The sequence below is a fragment of the Dipteris shenzhenensis genome, chromosome 4, assembly GCF_047967505.1.
Source record: "Dipteris shenzhenensis isolate YYH24624 ecotype China chromosome 4, Dip_SZ_1.0, whole genome shotgun sequence".
Taxonomy (NCBI): Eukaryota; Viridiplantae; Streptophyta; class Polypodiopsida; order Gleicheniales; family Dipteridaceae; genus Dipteris; species Dipteris shenzhenensis.
The window spans coordinates 15,304,032-15,327,909 of NC_141599.1; the positions used below are offsets into that span (position 1 = coordinate 15,304,032).

At 45.6% G+C, this 23,878-nt stretch overlaps 1 protein-coding gene across 6 annotated transcripts in view; it reads right to left on the bottom strand.

The window, feature by feature from the left end:
* The window catches only part of HDA15 (histone deacetylase 15), a 68,095-nt gene extending 46,795 nt beyond the window's left edge, over positions 1-21,300 (bottom strand). For 4 of the 6 annotated variants that reach the window (XR_015540879.1, XR_015540878.1, XM_087373558.1 and 1 more), the window contains exons 1-2: positions 21,166-21,300; positions 20,901-21,075 (exon numbers count right to left, since the gene is read on the bottom strand). Coding sequence is in view for 2 of the 6 variants with exons in the window: in XM_087373558.1 (XP_087229684.1) it covers positions 20,901-21,043 (143 nt within the window). In the remaining 4 variants the exon portion in view is untranslated. Of the gene's footprint in view, positions 1-20,900; positions 21,076-21,165 lie in introns of those variants that run through there. The other 2 variants (XM_087373559.1, XM_087373560.1) reach the window with 2 other exon arrangements.
* Positions 21,301-23,878: the final 2,578 nt, after the last annotated feature.

Below are 23,878 nucleotides of genomic sequence, written 5' to 3' on the forward strand. Positions count from 1 at the left end.
AGCTTGAGGAGGATGAGTTAGCTTCACAGCTACAGGATTATTTGAATATGGGCTATATTGATTGAATAAAGTGACAATTAAGAATCGATACCCTCTACCTCGTTCCGATGATCTAATAGACCGTTTGGCCGGAGCGAAGTACTTCACTAAGATTGATTTGCGTATGGGTTATCACCAAATCCGTATCTATACTAAACACATAGATAGAACCGCATTCCGAACTAGGTATGGCCACTACGAGTTTCTTGTATTACCTTTTGGTCTAACCAATGCTCCTGCCACCTTCCAACAAATGATGAACAATTTGTTCCGAGATTTTTTGGGCAAATTCGTTGTAGTGTTCTTAGATGACATCTTGATATATAGCCGAATGCTAGAGGATCACATGGGACACCTCCAGATTGTCTTAGTTATTCTAAGATAGCATAAGCTCTATGCCAAGATGAGTAAATGTGACTTCTTAATGAAGGAGATCATTTACTTAGGACACAAGATTTCTTCTGAAGGTATTAGCATTGATCTGGATCGTATCCAGAAGGTTTTAGAATGGCCTATCCCTCAGACTGTGAAACAACTTCGTTCTTTCCTAGGATTTACGGTATTTCTACGGAAGTCAGTGCGTGATTATTCACACATCACGGCACCCCTAACAAACATATTGAAAGGTCGTGGACGCAGGTCTACCCAACCATCTCTTGGAATGATGCATTGAACAAGGCTTTTGAAACCTTAAAGTTTTCTATCAAGGAAGCACCCGTTCTTGCATTACCCGATCCTACCCGGCCTTATGTTTTAGAGGCCGATGCGAGTGATTTTGCGATTGGGGCAGCTTTATTCCAAGAGGGCAGACTTGTAGCTTTTGAGAGTAAGAAGCTAGACGACACCCAATATCGTTGGCCCACACTAGAAAAAGAACTCTATGCAGTAGTGTATGCCCTGAAGGTTTGGAGACACTACTTGTATGGTTCGAAGTTTCTTGTATTGACCGATCATCAGTCAATCAAGTATGTGTGTGATGGATCTGAATTGAGGGGACGAAAAGCTAGATGGGCAAAATTAATGCAAGATTTTGATTTTGAAATACGTTATTGCAAGGGTTCGTTGAATAGTGTGGCGGATGCCTTAAGTCGAGTCAAGTTTGTAAATGCTATGTCATTTACGGAAATATCCTCAGACCTATTTCAATCCTTGAGAGGGCTTTGCACAACTGATAGTCATTTCAGTTCTTATTGGCAGAGAGTCCAGTATGGGAGCTCCATGGTTGACCAGGACTCAAGGATTGTGCCACCTACGGTACAGGTGGCGGGAGGTCAGTGGATGATTACGAACGGCTTGCTGTTCCAGAATGGAAAGATTTGTGTGCCAGATGTTCTGAAACTTCGATCCAAGATTCTCTATGATGCTCCGAAAATACATCGGACTCTGTCTCTTGTGAAGCATACCTTTTATTGGCCTAAGATGCATGCATTTATTGAAAACTATGTGGTAGGTTGCCGTCAGGTTACTAAGGCAGAACGCCTTAGAAGCGCAGGATTATTACAGCCATTGCAGATTCCAGGTAATAAATGGGAAAGTATTTCCATGGATTTTATTACTGGTTTGCCTCGAACGCGCAAGGGTCATGACTCCATTTGAGTCATAGTCGACCATCTGACAAAAATGGCTAGATTCTTACCTACTAGAACAACTATTTCAGCTGTTCAGCTGGCTCACGAGTTTGTGGACCACTTGTTTAAGCTGTATGGTTTGCCCTCTGACATAGTCAGTGACAGGGACTCAAAGTTTACAAGTAACTTTGGGACACTTGTTTTTGAGAAGTTAGAAACTACTCTAAGTATGAGTTCCTCAGATCATGCACAATCCGATGGTAGTACAGAGAAGGTCAACCAATTGGTTGAAGATATGCTTCGAGCATATGTTTCTAAGAGACTGTCTTCATGGGAAGATTATCTACCTATGATAGAATTTGCTTATAACAGTGCAAAGCATTCGAGTACTGGTTACAGTCCTTTTATGCTTATGTACGGGTTTCAACCTAAGTCACCAGTTATGGTTGGGTTAAAGGGAATCCAAAATGATGCTGCAAAGACCTTCTTGCAAGACATGCAGGAAATGTTGCAATTTGCCAAGGAGTCTATTAGAAGTGCCCAAGATCGGGACAGATTTTATGCTGATAGACATCGTTCACCTAGAGAGTTCTCTAAAGGAACGATGGTATATTTGCGAATCCCCAAGGAATCCAAGAGCCTAAGTACTGGTTTGGTTCCGAAGTTATCCCCCAGATACTGTGGTCCGTTCAAGGTTATTAAAAGAATTGGACCAGTTGCATATTGACTAGAATTGCCTCCTGATGTTAAAGTACATCCAATCTTTCATGTCAGTAGACTGAAAGAAGTATTGGGTGCGGATAATCAACTTGTTTCTCCTCAAGAAATAATATAAGTTACAGATTTGACTTTTATTCCACACGAACCTGAGTGTATTCTTGAATTTCGTGAAAGACAGATTCGTAATAGAACTATCACGGAATACAAGATCAAGTGGAAGGATCGTGTTGAGGAGGATGCAACATGGGAGACATTACAGAACCTCCAGAGGACATTCTCGAGTTTTTTAGCGAACTCAGGAGTAAGTTCTTAGAGGAGGGGAAGTATGTCATGTGCACGGATTGATATCCAACATGTACCAGGTACACAAGACTAGCTCAGATAGCCTGGGGAGGCTTAGAGCTAGGCAGGCTTGATTCTCGGGTTGAGTGGCAAGGGTACGAACCAGTTAGAGGTCTTCGCTATTTTTGGCGGTTGGGGCCCGAGTCTATAAAAGGGGCCCAGAGGTTCAGTTCTCAGCGAGCCGATGGAAGCAAGTTTCGTTCCTAGATGCTAGGTCTGATCCTGGATTGAGTCGCGGACGCGCACCTGCATCATAGCGTAGCCCAAGGCCCAGCTGCAGATCCCAGGCTTCACAGCGCCACCTGGCGGTATGGGACACCAGGCTGGTTAGGCTCTGGTTGGGAGTTCGTGCCAATAGCTCAGCTCATGGCTCGGAGGGGACATCTCCTGATTCGGGATCACATCCCGTAGATGTCGTGGTTGGGTGGTGAGCAACCTGCTCAGTTTTCTCACGTTGTGTGTGTTCTTGTGTTTGTTTGCATATCAGAGGTTTCAGGAGTGCTGGGACGTGTCACTAAGAGATGGCCACATGACAGCATCATGGCAGCCATGGGGGCAAGGATCAAATAAAGAAAAGGATGTTTGACATGGACAGCAGCAAGGCTGTCATGTGGACAGCGCATCTAGAAGAATACATGGAGGCAACAAAGACTGCAACAGATGGCATCAGCAATGGGACAGGTGGCGGGGAGCATCTGGCCCTAGATCTGGTCCAAAGAATGGCCAATCTGGAGCAGCAACATGGCCGGGTATGGGCGCCTTTGTTAGGAACTGAAAGGAAAGCATGAAGTGAACACAAAATGAGAATGCTTGCTTTTTGGAATGAAGAAAGGTGAGGTCCTTATGTAGGCACCTCTTACATGATCACTGACATCACTAATGACCTCTGAGCTCCACAATCATCTCCTCAATCAGCTCCTAGAATCTCTCAATCATCTTGTGTGGCATCTACCACCTAACAGTGCTTATGGGCACCTAACTGTGCCTCTAGCACACACACATAGAAACCAAGGTGTGCCTGGGGCATACACCTTGAGATATCCCAACAAACCCCCCCTCAAGGGAATGCCTCAGGCTATGTCAAGGATTCATCTAGTCTCATAGTTTCTCATGCCATCGCATGGTGGTCAAGGATTAATCTATGGCTAGAATCTCATGCTAGCAAGGGTTCCCAACGGTGTGAGGTAAACAAAAGGGATACATAAGACCTTCCAATGGTTATCTCCCCTGCATGTACATGCACACAATGTCTGCAGGAGGTACCATGGAGCAAAACACATACACATGGCCTACATCATATGGTGACCAGAGGTGTTTACAAGGAACACAATAGTTTATTTTATTCATTTTGGAGGACTATCCAGGCTGAGTACCTTGACTCAACATAAAAAGAGAGATCAGGAGCATATATGGAGATGGTTCAAAAAGCATAATCTTCATAGGATGCCTCATCTTGTGGAGGCACATCAACTGAAAGTAGATTGGCAATCTCTGGTTTTGTAGTTGCTTCCTTTTTTGCCTTACAATACTTTTCATGGTGATTGTTTTTGCCACAATGTTTGCAAGGATTGATCTTGAAGCAATCTTTTGAGAAGTGATTAGTCTTCCCACAATGTTTGCAAGGTGAAAACTTGTCCTTCTAGATTTTTATGGCATAGGCTCTGTCATTGCCTCTCCGGAGTTCCATGTGCCTTTCTTCTTCTTGAAGAGTAGAAATAAGACCTTCAAGATTAGCATTAGGAAGATTTTTTAAAGTGGTAACAACATGATCATAATCTTCAGGCATACTTTTGAGCGATACTACCATTGCATCATCTGTAGTGATTGGAGAGTTGATAGAAGCAAGTTGACTCATGAGACTCCGCATAAGATTGACATGGGCAGCCAAAGAGTGCCACTAACCATCTTCAATTCAAAGAAAGCAATCTTAAGTGACAATTTTGAGATGTGAGAGCTAGCCCAAAAATAATGTCAAGCTTCTGCCAAGCTTCTGAAGGAGACTCTAAGTCAGAGATGTGATGAATATAGTCATCTCCTACGGCAAGAGCAATGATGCCATAGGCTTTCCCCTCTCTAATAGGATCTCTTGCCGCGTGTGTCGGAGCTGAGGATTCTCCAGCATTAGAGGCTGTTGAAGAAGAAGTTGAAGCCGGTTTGACAAGCCCCCAGAGATTTTCCCTCATCAATGCAAACTTAACCTTCATCTGCCATGTGTGAAAGCCTTTACCATTGAACTTATCCATATTCAATATGGTAGCCATGAGAGGGTAGATCTCTGTTAAACTGATCTGATACAGTCAAGCAATAATAAATGCAGTTTTGACAGTCAAATCTTTGAAGAAATGTTGACCTTTGACCACAATTTTTTTTTATGCATATGCTTGTAAAACTGTCAAACTGCAGGAAGGTGCTCCAAAGATGCAACTCAAATGTGCTCTAGATCACATCCAATGATCAAACATCCTAAAGAAAAAAGATAACTGATATAATTTCAGAACTTTCTATCATGAAACCTCTGGAAATAGTTGCAAGCGGAAAGAGAGATCACAGTTATCCCCAAATTGAGCAGTTCGAGGCTGAAGGCCGAAATTGGAGCAACAGAGTGAAGCACTCAAGGGGCTTTCTGGAGCAAAAGAAAGCTCTCACTGAGGAGAAGATCCAGCACAGAGGTTGGCCGAAATGGTGCACTGTTTTGCCCGGGGGAGTTGCTGCAGGCTGAGTCTGTGTTTTGACGTTTTCTCCTTCGTTACTGAACCAAATGGGCTGCAAATTGACTCAAAATGTTCGTCTTGACGTCGCCCATCTACTCCTAAGAGGGCTCGAGCAATGGTGCAACAGGCAGGGAGTATTCTGCAACAGAAAGATGGCGAAAAAATGCGCTATTCGGGGAATGGCGACCAGCAGCGACGTCCTTTCTTCAATTCCTTGCAGGTGAGAGTTCGCCCATTCGAGAGGTATCTCCAACTCAGAGGATTTGGAGAATGGCGGAGAAACGGGGAGAACAAGCTCTAGCAAGTTTTGGGAAGAAAGGGAAGAAATGGTAAAGATGAAGAAGAAGAAGATGATGTGGCAAAATGGGCTCAAGGAGGATCAAAGGGCTCTGATACCATGTTGGAAACTGAAGGGAAAGCATGAAGTGAACACAAAATGAGAATGCTTGCTTTTTGGAATGAAGAAAGGTGAGGTCCTTATGTAGGCACCTCTTACATGATCACTGACATCACTGATGACCTCTAAGCTCCACAGCCTTGTGGTCTGTGGGCAGGTGTGTGGGCAGGTGTACAACCTGCAGCTGGGCCTTGAAGATGGCGCAACAGGGTGCGGCAGACCAGCAGATGGGGTCGGCCATATGGAGGAGCTGGTTAGCCTGGCTGGAGCCAGCCCTTCACCTCTAGAGTGCCGACAGAAACTCAGTACGAAGACCTTGTATAAATGGATGCTCAAGTATGTGTGGGGGTGGATTTTGTATGTGTGAGAGCATATGTTTATACTTTGGTCTACACCCACTCTTGGGCACTGATGACGTCACTGGGATGTCATAGTAGCTAGTCCCTACTATGCGTGATGGAGTTTATCGTTTTCAACCTTATGAGTGACTATCATGAGATTGAAACTGCACTATGTTGTGTTTTTAAAGGATGAGTTTGGGGATGTTCCAGGATCCATCTAGATATATAACCCTTTGCAACCAGACTAGATTTATATTTTTCCACACTTCGATCACTCTTCATTTTGACCGATTTGTTACCAATGGAAGTCTTTCCTAGTGGAAAGTTTTATTTTGTATGATACTATCATACTCACTTTTCATGGTTTCTTGCTACTAGGGATTGTCATTGGCATCCTCGTATCCTTCTAGCTCGACTATATCTTTCATAGTGGTCATTAATTCATGACTCACATTGAGCCTATCAGATGCCCTTCGGACCCTTGTAGATCATTCAAATCCTTCATCACTCTTGGGGGGTTCATCAATAACTTAACCTTCCTTGATGGTTTCATAACACCATCTTGGTACGATCCGTGACTTAGGTTTAACCTCACTCGTATCTGATGAAAGTTCTTCGCTCTCTCTGTCTCTACTACTTGCTAAGTGATAGGATAGAATGATGTATGTTGTTGTGAAGTATAGTCATTTCCTTTAAATCCTTGCTGGTGATGATATTCCGCGCTTCAGGTTTCCAAATCCTATTGGGCCTTGTGATCGCCACTGTGGCCAACAAATCTACCTTTAATTCATTTATTATCCAATTTCCTTCTAACAACATTAGGGATACTAAAGAGCATAACTGTGCAACCGATTATCTTTCGGTGATCTTTACATCTGTAAAGGCCTTATCAAGAATTTTGTTTAGTACGGCTTTTGTAGCACTCCATGCAATCGATTATCTTCATCTGGTTTACATCCAAGATATGGTTCAGGAGAGCACTCTGCCCTGAACTTGTTCAGCAAACGCAAGTTTGCATTAACAAATACAAGATCATTTGCCTTCTAAACCCCAAGCATGTTCCTCTTTTTGAATGCAATGTTTCCAAAATTGCTCCACAACCGCTCAACGAGCGAAGAGCTGGCTCACTGGCTGAGTATACGAATGGCCAAATGCTGCAACAATGGAGCATCTGCCCCATAGTCCTACCACCAACGAACGGGGGAAATCTTGAACTTGTCATTCTATTCATCCTCCAAACCAAACAACCCTTTTCCTTGCCTATAATATGACAGCTCCTCCCGCACTTTTTTCCTATCATCTGCACTTTAGACAAGTCGTCTCAATACCTTTCCCATCCTTGCACCACCTCTTTATCTGTTTCTTGCCCCTTCCCTTGAAATTTCGGATCCAAAACAAAGGCTGCAGCCTCCAAAGGTGAATAAATTATGTCCACTGAGAGGTTGCCAACGTCCTCAACTCCTCCTTCCTCCAAGCATACAAAGCATCTATACTTTGAATGGTCTCAATCATCCTATCCATCCCTTCATACACCTTCCCAATACAAGGACCATCTCCATCAACAAGCCTCAACATCAAAAAAGAATAGGCTTTGTAACATGAAGCAAAAGGCGAACATCATCCCAAAAGAGGTCATCCAAGACAATGGCCTTAAGTCTCTGAGCCCCTGCAGAGTTCCGTTCACGCCATGCATCCGACTGAGCGGAACAACAAGCTGCCTCAATTGAGCGGAACAACAAGCCGCTTCAACATGATGAAACCCTTACTTCATTGAAATGGTGAAGGAGATTGCAACGTAGCCTCTGGTTTGATCAGATTGGCATCCCTTTGGACCTAGTTACACTTCTCCCACATGTGAGGCCCTGCGCATCTAACAGAGCAGCCTCAAGGCTTTGAAGTAAAGGGAAAGCAGTTGGTGTGAAAGGATTGACCACTCTCTTCGTAGAAGGCAATCTTGGTGGCATGTGGCTGCGTCGAAAAGACCCATGTCTATTGAATTTAAGATCACCCCTGATAACCTGATGGATCTTCTATTGTGTTAGCCGGAGAATAGGTGCATCTTGGAAGGATTGATATGAAGGGATATGAGTCGTACCATACGCTTAGTTGTCAAGCTATGTGATGATTTGGAATGAGATGTATGTATGCATGGGACGGGCTGCCAACTCAGTAAGAATGATGTCATGTAGTGTGCACCTCTTCCTACGGATCATGCAAGAGAGCATTATGACCTGTAGCCTCTCAAAGCCAACCCATTTAGATCTTGTGAAATCCAGTCCCCAGAAGGCTCAAAGGGGAGGGATTTTGTGTGTACATGTTGAAAGTGTGCACTAGCTCCAATCTTGCTAGTGATGCATGTCCTTTGGCTAGCTTGAGCCTAAGCCCCGGTTTCATACTGAATTGGGATCCTAAAAGTGTACCCCAAATACACGTATGATGTGACAATTTCGGCATCTGCCCTTGTGAAGGTGAATGACTCGTGCCGGAGAAGGCATCACTAGTGTTGAAGATCATTTTTCTTGGCCTTGCCAACCGTCATATATATCCCGACCATGCAAGGCCTTACCATGCAACACCTTGCCCTCTGCCTGGCCAAACAAGATTAACTTTTGTGTCCCAACTGTTACAAAATGCCTCTAAGGCCACCAGATGGCTTTGTAGACATGTTGTATTGTTTGAGATCAAGACAATAGAGTAGGATAGGGATCAAAATCTTGACTAGTGGTGAACTACAGCTCCTCCCATGTCCACAGCTAATGATCAAAGAGAGTTGAGGCGTCACCTTATTGGTGTTTTAAGTACTTGGTTTTGCTATTGAGGTTCTTTGTGCATGAATTTCTCATGTGTTTTGTGGCCTTGAAGTCTTCTTTTACTTTTAGATAGGTGGTGTTTTTAAATTTATTAGCACTTTAAAAATTCTTATGCTTTTGTTTAAGAATGTATAAGAAGTTGCTATTTTGGTGTTTCAAGCATCCTTGTAACTCTGTGGTGGTTTTGCTTTACCATTGGCTGTAGGCAGGAGCGGCTAGAGGTCAAGGATCACGTAGTACCTCACCATTGGCTACAGATGGAAGCAGCAAGGAGGTCTATTTGAAGGGCATCTACTCAACACACTCAAGCTCTTGGAGAGCACGTAAGCTGACATAGCTTTGAAGGTGCCAGGAGGAGGTAGGAGAACAATTTTGTGGTGTTAGGGGTCCATATCCAGGCAGCACCATATCTGTTAGATGGTGGCACACTAAGCACACCTTTGTACGAGGTACACTATGCACACCTTTGCATGAGGTTTTGTTCATCTTTAAAGCTTTGTTCATCTTTAAAGCAATACATTTTGTTGTTTCTACTCTCATGTGTTCATTAATGGTATGCATCTATCTATGTTCGTGTGCACAATAAAGAAAGGAGTGAGTGGATTTTGGGCTATGTTTGCACAATCTTTTGTTGTGGGAGAGCTGGCTACAGTAAGCAACCTTCGTCTCTGTTTTCTAAGATGGTATCAGAGCATGAGGAAGATTAAACAGCTTGAAGGTGAGAACCTTTGGAAAGGGATCTCGGTTCACGCTTGTAGAAATCATCTCCTACGTCTAAAGGACAGGTACCATTGCAAGGAGGAGGGTGATCAATATTTAGACAGGTATGCCTCAATGAGGTGTTGCTCGTTGTTTTCAATCGCATCTATTCCAAGAACTTCAATTCAATGGCAACACATGCGCCAATTTCAAACTTTGGAGAAGTGGGCAAATAAGATGGGGAATACTTACTAGAAAATGGCGTTCCGGCATCTAGAATGCCTGGAACAACGTTCCAAGAAGGAGAGACCCAAGGAACGTCTAGAACGTGTCCGAGTCCCTTGGGGACATGTTACCAAGGAACGTCGTTCCCACGTTCGCGGAACGCGCTCCATCTGCCATTCCAGCCCTAAACCCTGCGTTCCGGGTTTGGGTCTGGCAAAAAGGACCGACGGGTCGCACGGCACTGTTTTCTCCCGTGTCTTCTGCTCGCACCCCTCCCGCACTGCTCCAGCCTCCCTCCTTCTACACCAGCCCTCCATCTACTGCACTCTCCCTCCAACTTCTCCCTTGCTTCAGCCTCCCTCCATTGCTTCAGCCTAGGCCCTAGCTTTCTCCTCCCACTCCCTTGCTTCAGCCTTCAAAGTTCAGCCTCCCTTTCTCCACTCCCTCAGCCCCCTTCTCTCCACTTCCTTCTACTCTCTCAGCCCCCTTCTCTCTACTCCCTTCTCTCCACTCCCTTCTATTGTATGTTGAACCCCCAACCCGCACTGCACTGTTTTCTCCAGTGTCTTCTGCTCGCACCCCTCCCACACTGCTCCAGCCTCCCTCCTCCTACTCCAGCCCTCCATCTACTGCACTCTCCCTCCAACTTCTCCCTTGCTTCAGCCTCCCTCCATTGCTTCAGCCTAGGCCCTAGCTTTCTCCTCCTACTCCCTTGCTTCAGCCTTCAAAGTTCAGCCTCCCTTTCTCCACTCCCTCAGCCCCCTTCTCTCCACTCCCTTCTACTCTCTCATCCCCCTTCTCTCTACTCCCTTCTCTCCACTCCCTTCTACTGTCTGTTGAACCCCCAACCCGGGGGTTAGGTTCAGCTAGGGGGTTCAAAAGACAGCCAATTATGGACTGGCCTACCCTCTCCTCCAAGTCCCCCTCAACTCCTTCAACCTCCATCAGGACTCGGTACTCCACAGTTGCAGCCATGACACCCTCTCCTTATGCACGGAATAACCAACAAGAAGGCTCAACAGGATTAGATTTCTTATCTGCAGCAGGCAGTGAGAGAGCTACGATTGGAACTGGCAGAAGTAAAGGCTCAACTTCACATTCTGGAAGGGCCTGGTAAGCAAGCGGTAATTGATGAGGCTGTAAAATCTTGTAAGGATTCCCCCCCTACCCCGCAGCTAGTCTCTACAGTCAAAGGTCTTGTTCACATTGAAGTACAAACTGCTAAGAAGGAAGTGATTGTGGAAGTGGACACCAAAGCAAGTAAGTCTGATATTCAAGCAGAGATCAAAGAACACGAAGCTAGAAGTGATAATGCGCTGAAGATTAGAATAGGGGGACTCCCAGAAGATTGGTACACAGAGGACGCATATAGTGAAATATTGACAAAGATCAAAGCAAGCTTGCCCAACATTGAATGGGTGGATGATGATGAGCAGGATGATGACAACTCCAGGCCAGCTTCTATTATGCACTATTAAGGTCATGCAATCCTTACACTGAAGTCAAAAGATATGCGGATCAAGCTTCTTCGACAATCTTACAAGCTGAAGGGTACCAAAGTATGGATAGCAGAGGAGCTTACACAGGCTCAACTCAAGAATAAGGCAACTGAATTAGCTAAAGTCAAGGCTGCCAGAAAGGATGGAAAATGGGCAGTTTACCGTGAAGGCGTAGCCCTAATCAGAGTTTAAATCAAAACCAAAAGACTTTCAGTCTTATACTGATGTATTGCTGTTTACTCTTTCAGACTATTATGTAGGTACTCTAAAATAATGTGAGTTGCTTTTTGCACTCCTTGGGAGCTGCCATGTGCCCCCTTTTGGTCTCCAGTGGCCGTTAATAGACTTTCTTTCTTTTGTTTCTTTCTACTCCCTTCTACTTTCTCAACCCCCTTCTCCTTTTCTCCACTCTCTCCCCCTTTCGAGTCTTCTCAGCCCACTCAAGTTCTAGGCTTGAGGCCGCTCTATCAACCCCCACTTTCTCCCTCTTCTCTCAGCCCCCCCTTCTATCAATGGTTCCTCCCCGCGGCCTCGACCAAGACCACAATCTGAGTCGTGGAAGTGGGTGAAACCTGAACCCCTCTATAACAAGTCAAAAGGAGAAGCACGCAAGTGGCATTGTCCCTGTTGTAATGATGAAAAATCTGGAGCTCAGACCGAGTGCAGAATCATTTATTGAAAATAAAGAACCCCTACAAATATTCCAACTGGATACTGCACCTTTTCAGACACTTGCAAATAGGTTGGATGCTAAGGCAACACGGCAAAAGGTTCTTGGTCCTCACAATAGAGCAGGGGCAGACCAGTGCAATCTGCATCTATTTCTAGCTCCTTCTTTGGGACTACAGCTTCACACGCTTAGGAGCTGCAGCAGCTATCCCTAACCTAGACACCATTTTTGTTGGTGTTTTGATTCGACCTGATCAGTAACTGAAGCCTTTACTTCAGTCCCAGCTCAAACAGTCCTAAAAAGTTGAGTTTCTGCCCAAACAATCAAAGAAATCAGCTGGGCTTGTTCAGTACAGTTCTGTTCGTGACTCAGTACTGTGTGACCAGTTTTGTCGTCATCAGGCATGGGCTGTTCTATTAAATCTGAGCAGGTTCTTGTGCAAAAAGAAGACGATTTTCAGTCAAATCTAGGGCTGTGCTGTCAGAAATTTTGCTTGAACAGTTCTGTAATTCACTGTTTGAGCTACTCTTGGAGGCCAAACACTGTTCTCCTTTGCTCACATTCATTGGCCCTCGAGCCAAGGGCGCGAAAATGTCTCAGATCTGCATATGTCGGGCTGTCTCACGCTGTGGTGGAGGAGGGGGGCTCGATCTCTGAACCCACAGGGCTACATTCAAAGTGACCCCTCGTCTCGGGCGGTCACCCCTAAGAAAAGCTATGATAGGCCGAACCTCAATAGAGTGTGCTCTAGTCACTCTCCATGTCGCAGGTGGTCTCTGCATCCCTCTCTCAGTGATCCAGGCTGCCTGCATGTCAGCTATCTCCTCCTCCTCCATCCCGCTATGTCCTGGGGCTAACTCAAATGCATAGAAGTCTGTGATGTGTCCCTGTGCTCTATCAGCCTCTCTATCCTGTGGTCTGGCCACCTCCTGCTGCTCTCTAATCTGTCGTAGTAGAGTCTCCCAGTGTCAGCGCATCTCAAGTAGATATAGGCCAATGCAGACCTGGTCATGGAAGTGGATCAGTCGTGAGGGTGGGCTGAAGCCGCTCCCCTTTTGGTAGAGGCAATGGTAATGTCCCCTGATCTCATGATAGGCTTGTCCAAGTGGTGCGTCCCTGCTGTACTGAAAAGGGGGAGCATGTCCATTGGAATACCGTGCCTCGTAAACTATGTGGATATCCGTGCGTGCCACGTGTTTGTTCCACTCTTTGCTAGTCGCCTAGATGACTCCAAGGCCAGTCTCGGTAGTCTCCATCGAGATAAGTCCCAGACTCTGTGGATGAATGTCCCTGTCTGGAAGATGGCATCAACATGTAGCGGAGTCATGGCGAACTCTACCTGTACTATCTCATGAGGAACTGAGGGCTTAGTCGAAACATACTGGACCCCATAATTCCTGTAGCCGCTCAAATTCCCTCCACTAGGTCTTCAGTAGATCACACTTGCATACATGGCAGTCGGTTGCACTAGTGTGTTGAAGAGAGCTCTTCGTCGGTGGGTCCTGGAAGTGTGCCTGGAAGCACTGTCTCTCTAGCCAAGCCAAAGCACTCCGCCCTCATGTGAGTCATGCCTGGGCTGCATGGGTCATCGTGAAAAGGGATCCTGTGAAGACTGCTCCCAGATATGTGTAGGACTGCACTATCTCTATTGTCTCACCACGATAAGTGAAGTTGAGTCAACGGGTCACTACATGTGAGGTGTTGAAGACCATAACCTTAGTCTTCCCAAGGTTGACTGTCAAGTCTCTCGCTCTACAGAACACCTCTAGGGCTTCCAAATGTCTCTGTAGCCCTTCCGTTGAAGATGATATGAGGACTATATCATCAGCGTATAGCAATATCTGTATCATGTGGTCAGCCAATAGTGATCCCTCACCTTCTAGGTGGTCTATGAAGGATGTCATCTCATCGATGTAAAGTCCGAAGAGGGTCAGTGAAAGTGGACAGCCCTGCTTCATCCCAATCATGCTCTCAACCCAGTCCGACAAACCACATGGGACACGGACTCTACCTCTAATTGACTCGTATAAGCTCACCACAACCCAAATCAGCGTCTCTAGAATCTACATCTCCTGTAGTCTCTTCATCATGCAGGATCGCAGGACAGTGTCAAAGGCCTTCCGAAAGTCTACAAAACATGTGTAGACTTTCTGTGTCTGGACCTCGCCTCCTCAATGATAGCTCTCAAAGTGAATCTATGATCTAAAGTGGAGTGCTGCCTCTGGAATCCTGCATGTCCTAGTGCCCGCAGCCCCCGAGCCTCTATATGGCTGCTGAGCTCCCTGTCTAGAACCGATCCATAGATCTTGGCCAAAGTATGGCCAATCATGAGGGTGCAGTAGTTCCCAGTCTCCATAGGTTCCCCTGCTTTGTGTATCGATACAATAGTGGTGGTGCTCCAAGTGGATGGGAAACCGTGACAGCTTGGTTAAACATCTGTGCTCTAAAACCTCATGCCCATGTGCAAAGTGCTCAGTCCACATGCCCTCATGATCTTGAGCTTTCCGGTTGTGTAGTCGACGGAGTGCAGCCCGTACATTCTGTGTGGTAAACAAGTGACAATGGCGGGCCTGGGCACAGAGGACATGTCAAGTAGTGTCTGCATCAAGGTGTCATAGAGGGAACATGCATACATGTGCCACACAAGTCAGTGATGGGGATAGGTGGCTTCCCCTCCGATAGAAACCCCCATCCAGTGGTCGGGTCTCCTCCTTGAAGAGATCTGACAATCTCATCCATCCTGTGTGTGAGAAAGGCCCGCCTCTTGCGGCGTGTTAGTCGTCGAAAGATCCTCTGTGCCTCAGATGACGTCAGATGACCTAAATCCTGCTCTCGTATGAGGTGGACTCTCATCTCTCTGCACTCAATATCAAACCAAGGGTTTTGAGGTACCTTCCCATCTCGAACTCGCGTGGATCAGGTCGTGGGAAAGGATCCGGTGGCAACGTCTTGTACCACTGAGACAAGGGTGTCCGAGGCGCATGCGAGGCCTATATCATCATCAAGTAGGGCCAAGAACGCCCTGGCTAAGTGACTCGCATACATTGGGTCAAGGACACGGTCAAAGTGGATCTGGACACGTGCAGGGGCGAGGGGGCGCTCACTGTAGTTGGCATAGTAATAGAGCCAGGTATGAGTAGTCGGCTCCGACTGAACGGGGGTACAACGAAATTGTGTATCCGCCAGACAAAAGCTAGTGGGCAAAGTACGTAGCCCACTCTACTTGACCCACCGCCATGTGGGAAACAAGTGAGTCCCCTAGATAATGGCCATCTTTGAAGACCGTTATAGATGATCAAGTCATGGACTGCCCCTAGCTCAAGTAGATGTCGCCCATATCCTGTCACTTGTGGCGCATCTGCAAAGTGCCCTGTAAAGTCAAGCAGACCCACATGTCTATCTCATGTCCATGCATTGAAGTCCCTCGATAGGAGGGTGTCTCCCTGACTGGAGACCTCCATGATGTCATATCGTCTCATATGGGCTGAGTCCCTATGCAGTGACCTCTCGTGCATAGGATGACGTGTCTGGAGGGAAGTAGCATACTGCAATAAAGATAGGTCGGGCACCTCGCATCTACACTCGTATCCACATGTGTCGTGCATGCTCCTCTCGTCGTACCACAGCTATGAGTGGTCTCAAATGTGATTTGAAGAGGACAATTACCACCCCAGACCCTCGTACTCCGCTATCTCTCCTCAACTCCCTCCTATGAGCTGACTCCCAAGTGTATCCTGTCACTGTAGGCAGCCCTCTCTCTCAATGTAAAATATCATATCTCTATCATTGTGAATCCTCCCGGATCGGACCATAATGTGCCATTACAATTCCACACTGCTACTTTCAGTCCAATGTGTGTACTCATCCCATGGGCTCGACACTATCGTAATTCTGCCCCTTCCTTCTCTTCCTTATCTTCCTTGTCTCTCCTCTCTCGGATGATCACTTTACCATCCCTATATGCTGCCCATTTCCCTGCTTCTCTTGCTGCCATTACTTGTACCATGCCCTCCCTTCGGTGCTCTTGTTATAGGAGGGAGGGTGAGGTCGTCATCCAAGTAGATTCTGGTTCCTTTCAGAGTCGCTCTTGTGCTCACGAGGGTCTTCCTGTCCACGGCCGTCCTGAACTTCAGCACTAGTGGCTTTGTAGGTGCTTCAAGGGACACTCTTTTTGAGGCCTTGCAAGTCCCGCCTGGCCATGTTGCCCCTGCCCTGACCTGTTCCAAGCCATTTCCATGGCACAAACCTGCTCCAAAACAGGCACAAACTCTGCCCTGTTGTTTCGCCTCTATTCAGGGCCTTTTCCTGCCCTGGAACCTCTAAAACTGCTCCATGCAGGCTCCTGCAGACAGCCGTACAGCACCCGCCTTCCATCCTTACAATCCTGGCTGATTGCGACCTGATCCAAATCAACAAACCTCCCTCAAACTGTGTTGTACTGCTCCAGGTGATTGCATGGCAATTTCGTACAGGTTCAGTCCAGTTTGTAGGCTCCACCTTGCCAGGTATGTCCTTAGGACTACCCATATGGCAGCCTATGTGTTACCCATGTAGCAGGCCCCTCTTCTTTGGTTTCCTCCCGAGTTTGCTGCCCACATGGCAGCCTAGGTGCTGCCCATGTGGCAGCCACATTAATCCTAAGTACACCACCCCCATGCTCTCCTCATATTGGGGGCTTACAGAGGGGGAGGTGACTTTTCCAACACTTGCTGAGGGCTCCAATTGAATATGTAAGGTACAACCACCATCATATATGTCCCGACCATGCAAGGTGTTTCGTGCTTGAAATGCACAAGTCCGTGAGGCAAAGTGTATTTCAGCTTGGAGACCACGTGAAATCTGATGCATGACAATCCTCTCAATAAGCCCAAAAGGAGAAAATACCTAATGCAACACATCCAATATAATGGGATAAAACAGATTGCTGATGGTAATCAAAAGGATTCCGTTGGCCTATGAATCTTACTCAGGCTGAAGCTGCCCTAAGTTTTTGCATGCTCATGTTGCCCCATGTTTCATCCATAGGCATTTGGTTGTCCCATGGTGTGAAATAAAGTGTTGTTGCTGTCCTCCTGCACCAAATGCATGCACATGTGCGGGTTGTGAACTCTTGCATGTCTCAGAGCTCAAACGGTGATGAAGAGGGGTGGGTGAAGAGGTTGCAATGCACTGAGCTAGTAACCTGCAAGATGATTCCAATCAGATGCTCAAAATAATCAATGGAGAGGCTCAAGATAATCGTCGAAGATGAGGTTGTGAAATGGGGCCCAGGTAGACTCGACAAGGGTCAAAAAAAGACTTGAAAAGCGGCTGGTAAAGGACCTTAAAATTTCTGGGTTTTTTTTTTTGTTGAGCAGGGGGGGCTAAGCCACCTAGGACAGTTAGGACGGCCCTAACCTACTGTTAGGACTCTTAGTTAGCCTAACCTAACCCAACCTGAACTGACGCTACCCAAAGTCACATGGTGAGGAGAGCGCTATGGGAGTTTACTGAAAGGTATAGAGATAAAGCTCGAAGATCAAAAGGATGCGACAGGCAAGGTAGTTATGAAGGTAAATCGAGATGAGGTCAAAGATTGGGTGCTCAAAGATGCCGAGGCGTTGTCAATGGTCATCATGACAATTATTGATTCCGCCCTTCCGCACATTCATTGGCGGAGACCGAGTCTGAGGTGTGGAAGATCTTGAAGGATGTATACGAGACCAACGTGGTACAGATAATTACCTTCCAAAGTTAGCTATAGTGTGAGGGAGAACGTGTCAATGATCATCTGGTCAAGGTGAAGGTTCTCAAGGATCAACTTCCAGCAGTTGGGCCAAAGGTTGACAACGATCAATTGGCCATCCTATTCATTAGCAAGCTTCCACGCAGCTTCAATGGGCTAGTAATTGCCTTGACCTCCAAAGCTAATGAAATAACACGCCGCTTGCGTGTGAGCCCCATACCAGCAGGGAGAACAGGCGCTGACATGGCTGGGGCCTGGTGGAGCAGCAAATGGGGCTGCCAGTGGGCAGAGGCATGCCTTAAATAGGCTGGGCCCTCGCCTAGATTGGAGGGCCAAAAGCCCTAGAAGTGTGGGCCAAAGGGCCCTAGTTTTGGAGCCCTTAAAGGGCTGGTTTTGGGGCAGACTGGTCGGCCCAAACAGACCAGCCAGTCAGCCCATTTAGGGCTGGCTGGTCGGTTACTTCAAGGGGCCCTTGGGACCTATAAAAGCAGAGGCCACAGGCCTCATTTCATTATCCAGCAGCCAGCAGTTCCAGGGCAGAAAGGAGCAGCAGGAAGCCTACTCTCTGGGCCTATCTACAGGAGGTGAGAGAGTGCAACAAGAGCTGCAGACTTAGCCAGGAAGGGCTGGACCTTGGCTGTCTTTTAGGGCAGCAAGGTGCTGAGATCATCATCTTCTGGAGCAGCCATTCACGAGCAGGTTGGAGCAGTGGAACAGCTATCTTGGGGCCTACATTCAGGAGGACCAAGGGGACATGTGTGCTGTAGACAAAGCTTGGCAGGGGCTGCCCACCTAGGCTGATTCACAGGCAGTAAGGTGGAGAAGAACACACTAGACGGAAAGTCTACAGACTCTCGCGGTGGAGCACGCGGGCTCGGGTCTAGAGATAGCCAGCAGATAGGAGAAGGACCTTGTGGTAAGATCAGAGAACCACACCATTGGTGGGACTCTGGATCTATCTCTCTTGTATTGTATCCATAGTTTTGGACGGAAATATATTTTTTGGTGGTTTCTCTATCTGGCCGGTTCATTGTCTATTGATGAGTCTGCACATCTATTGAATGCACATAAGTAAAGAAGTTTGTGATTCCACACCCCACACGCACACTGTGTGAGCTCCTGGGCATTACTATCAGCCTTCCGCTATGCGTACCCTCTGTTGGGTAATTTCTAACCTGGTATCAAAGCCCACAAGTAGGAGGCTCACATGTGTGGGAGCTTAAAGGCAGGGACCTTGCTGAAGGGCGACCCTGATTCAGAAGCTCTAGGGAATCAACTTCCACGACTGGAGGATTGTGCCCTTGCGAGAAGGAGGGTGACTCAGGTTCAGTCAGACACATTTAAAGTTCGCGGTCTAGGTTATCTGGAGATGTACTTTTGTTGCAGACCTTGCCAAAGGAAGGACGGGTTGAAACAGACCCTCGGAGCATCGTGCCTGGAAGACTCCAGGTTGTTCACTCATTATGAGGGGGACAACTGGAAGATCGGTGACGGCTGGATTGCTCGAGTTCAAAGGCAGGAATGTGACGGAAGATGGTAGTGCCAGAAGGTGCTACCAGAGATGGTCCTGTGTACCAGGATGGTGTGCGGAAGCGGAACCGGACCTGGTGGAGCAGGAGCCACTGGATGAATAGCCAGGAAAAGATTTTGACACCGAAAGATTCCAAAGGACTACGACCAAGGAGTTATGGAGCATCTTCATCGACGTGTTGGCATTGGGCCAAGATGTGTCAGTGAGAGGGGGTGTTGGAAAGGTCACCTCCCCATCTATAAGCCCCCAAATGAGGAGAGTGTGGGGGAGGGAGACCTAGGGCAGGATGTGCCCAAAGAGAGATTACCTGGATGTGTGGATCTGGGACAGATCTGGAGCATTCATGGTTGGTGGGGTGTCCCAGGTAAGAGGCGCGATGACATCAGCAATATACGGAACAGTACGGCACTACATATACTCTCTCTTTTGTATTGTGTCCATAGTTTTGGACAAAAATATATATTTTGGTGGTTTCTCTATCTGGCTGGTTCATTGTCTATTGATGAGTCTGCACATCTATGTGATGCACATTAAGTAAAGAAGTTTGTGATTCCACACCCACACCACACTGTGTGAGCTCCTGGGCATTACTATCAGTCTTCCGCTGTGTGTACCCTCTGTTGGGTCATTTCTAACAAGGCTTGCCTATGCTAGAAAACAGAGATGGAGGTTACTTGATGTAGCCAACACTCCCGTAATGGAAGCCCATAAATCACACAGTGCTAACTCAAATCTCACTTCTTTCTTTATTATGCACACAAGTGAATATAGATAGATGCAAACAATTAATGAACCAGGCACATGAGAGTAGAAACGATAACTATGTATGGCTCCAAAGATAGACAAAAACTTGCACAGTGTGTCACCATCTACCATTGCAGGGAGAAAGACTAACTCACTCTCTCTGTATTCACTAATAGCTGAAACTGAAAGAATGATAAACTCAAAAACAAGTGGAACTGTGAAGTGAGTGAGAGAATCTAAGGGAGGATGTAGAGGGCCTCAAAAGAGGGAAATAATAACTGAATATTTGTCTGCCTCAATTGGACTAGCTCTCAAAAGTCAAGTGTATATGTCATGCATGAAACCGAGAACTAGTAAACACGCATGCTCACTAAATATCATAGAAGCAGACACCGAATGTTCCTAACGACTAAATTTATTACAAATGCCTTGAATGTACAAAGGGGAAAACACAATCCCAAGATGCATACACCCTCTGATGCAGACCTAGCCATCTGATGTGCTAAGCTGCACCTGCCTGCTGTTGGTTGTTTGGCAGCCTGCTTAGCTAAGCATACCTCCATCATTGCCCTTTGGCAAACCTTGGCTGCCTCATAAACCTGGCAACCATATAACCTATACGTCCTCCAAATGCAACTACGGCCTCCATCCTCCCATATGGTCATGAATACACAACTGGAGCATGCTGCACTGTTGCACGTGACAATTGAGCCGTAAAAATTTTGCACTTTTTATGAGATAGCCCTCGTTTTCTAAGTTAACCACGAGCATACAGATCATTCGAAAAGTGGTACAATAACCAGCAAGAGCTGCGCATATGCTGCCTTCTCCGAGAAAAGCCCGAAAATTCGTACAGCAGGCACAAGAATCGAAGCATACCGTGAATCGCGGCCAACACCGGGAGCAGTCGACACTTCATCAGACGGAAGCCACGGCAGCTTGGAGGACGTAAGGAAGCCGGAAATTCCCCAAAATATGATTCCGATGCAAGACCGGATTCGTGATAGCAAGGTTACGAACATACGCGATCGATCGACTATGGATTGAGGAAACCCTAGACAGGGCAAAAGCGATGGATGAGAGTAAGAAACAAGGGGAAAGGAGAGAATAATAGAAATTAGAGGAGATGTAAAAGGAAATTTACCAGGAGATGGAAGGGGGATAGTCGTTTTCACAAACAATTTACGCGGTGGAAGATGCACGGTTGCGCGCGCGGTTCGTGGCTTGTTCGTTTACTTAAACGTTGACTCCCCACTAAAATAAGCGCTTACGAAAACTCATGGCTTTTGGACCCTCGAGCTCCCAAAATTCGAGACTTTCTTTTTTTTTTTTCCGCCCACCCTATTCTGGGGGGATTCGAACACGGATAAGGAGGCACCCTGCGTCGTGGCATCTACCGAATTTCGAGACTTGAAGAGCTATCTTTAGGGGCACTCCATGGCTGCACCAGAGTTGCATTTATTAGCATTGCCTCGCCTCCTAGGAGAGGTAGTGAGAATTGGATTCTCCTTTCTGAATTTTCACATGTAATTGTCTAAAGAGAGTTAATTGGGTTAGACATTTCAATCTTTAACCGTCATGCCTTTTATAGAGAAAGCTTTAACCTTCATGCCTTTTAATTGGGTTGGACATTTCCTTTTATAGAGAAAGCTTTAACCTTCATGCCTTTTAATAGCCCAATGTACTAAAAGAATCATCTGCTTTCTCCTTTACATCCAAAAGCATGTGCTATACTAGGAGGTAGGCCATGCACTCTTCTTGAAGTTGTTGCCTCAAGCTTACCTAAACTCAATGGTGCTTGCATCATATTCAAGGCTTTCTGCACAAGTATGATCGTCATGAATCTACTATCAATGTCAAACATTAATCAATCTCACGAGAGAAGAAGATGATGACATCAAACCTCTTACTCTTGAACCATGGAAGACTTGCTTAGTAACATATAATTCCAACTTGCTAGGGTCAATTCATATTAGTACAAATGCATGATTTGTTATCTAAAAGTTATAAAAGTAGAAGACAACCGTAGCTCTTGGAGATTTCGTAGCCATTAAGCTACTCTTCATCACCATCGCAAGTATGTCACCTACTTGTTGGACATTATTTTTATTTTTGCTCATCTTGATATTCTTACAGAGATGTGATTCCTCGTGAGCTTTGTCCTAGTACTACATGTTCTGAGTAGAGGTAATTAGCCACCCTTTAGGTGTTTCTTGTATGGAAGAATGAAAAACTCAAAGAGTAATAAAATGAATATAACAAACCCACATTATAGCATTATCGGGCATAAGAAAAATGACATTACAAGAAGCACAATTCACATGCATAAGGAGGGCTATAATAAGCCAAGATTCATGAGTAGTTCCTATAAATCATTTGCTAGCTAGCTATTATTCACAAATTGATTTTAAGCATTCGAGAGTGAGGAGTGATGACAAATTGAAATTGAGAACGAGTGATTGACAAATGGATCATGCATATCCCAAGCTTTTATCAAGCATGTGATTGATTCACTTGAGGCTTTTGCTTAACAGTCAATGGTAATAGGTTGATAGTCTTGTGACATAACCCTCCTCATAAGGTAGTTATAGAGATTGACTCTTGAGCGCAAGAAGCTAAAGTTATTCTATTAGAATTTTCTATGTTAATGTTTGATTCAATGAGATACATAGACGTTCTTATTTATAAAGTCAACTTTCAAGTGACATTTTCCAAATTGCAAATTTTTTTGTCAAGTGACAATCTTCCAAATTGCAATCCTCTTTAATAACATCTAGGTTGAATCTTCTACACTGCCACAAGGATATTCCAATCTCAATAAAGAAGACCCAAGGCTGTCAGCACAGCAATTTGAAGGCCAAAATAGTGCCAATAGATGGGCTCATATACAAGCAGAGGTGAACCTAACAATAGTATTTCTAGAGAAGCCTGCCATAGGAAAAAAGATAGGCGATCGATGGCTAGCTCTACAAAGAAATTTTAGCCTTATGCACCAGTTGTTGTATGTCCATTGTTGTATGTCCATCAAAAAAGCATGAATTGACTTTGTAGGTACCTAGCTTGTTTACTATTCCTTAAAAACAGTAATGTGAGTTACTCCATGTTAGCTCCATAAATCTAAAGGCCACATCTATTAATGATTAGAATCTAGTAGTCAAATTAGGAGTCAAATTCCAAGGCTTCATAATCACCCACCATCAATGATAGAATTGTTGGAGGATTAGGGGAAGAGAGTGGTGTGCACAACATAGGTAATTGTACATTATGCTATACTGAGCATAAACATGAATATATACGTAACCCCTTAGGGTGAGGGTTAGGGGTTTGACTTTGACCCCTTAGGTATGGTGTGATTTCCTTACCACCTCTCTTAAATTGCAGTGGGTAAGTATAAGTCACATGTACAAGATCTTTTTTGGGATTTTGTTTGGTGCATATGATAGTAACCAAAATTGAACAAGAAAATTCAAAAAATCATAGTAGTATGTGCATGTGTGAGCACAATGGCTACACAACAAGAGTCTATGGAATGAGTACAACTTAAATTATATTTTGCATTTCCCACTCTTAAGTTGTAGGTCATCCTTCACCTTTGGGAGCAAATCCTAGGAAATAAGCCAAAAAGAAGGGTATGAAATATGCATAAAATGAAGTCCTCGTCAATTAAAAATTGGTCAATCAAAAGATGTATGACATCGTGATGAACATGTCATAAGTCTTTGGGGACTATGAAGCAGCTCTGTCAAAGATGCATTAGGAGTCGAAGAGGAGACTAGAGGCTATTTCTCTCATTCACTAAAAAGAACCTTACAAAGATACATTTGAACCTTCACAAAGAAGGAGGGGAAAGAACCTTA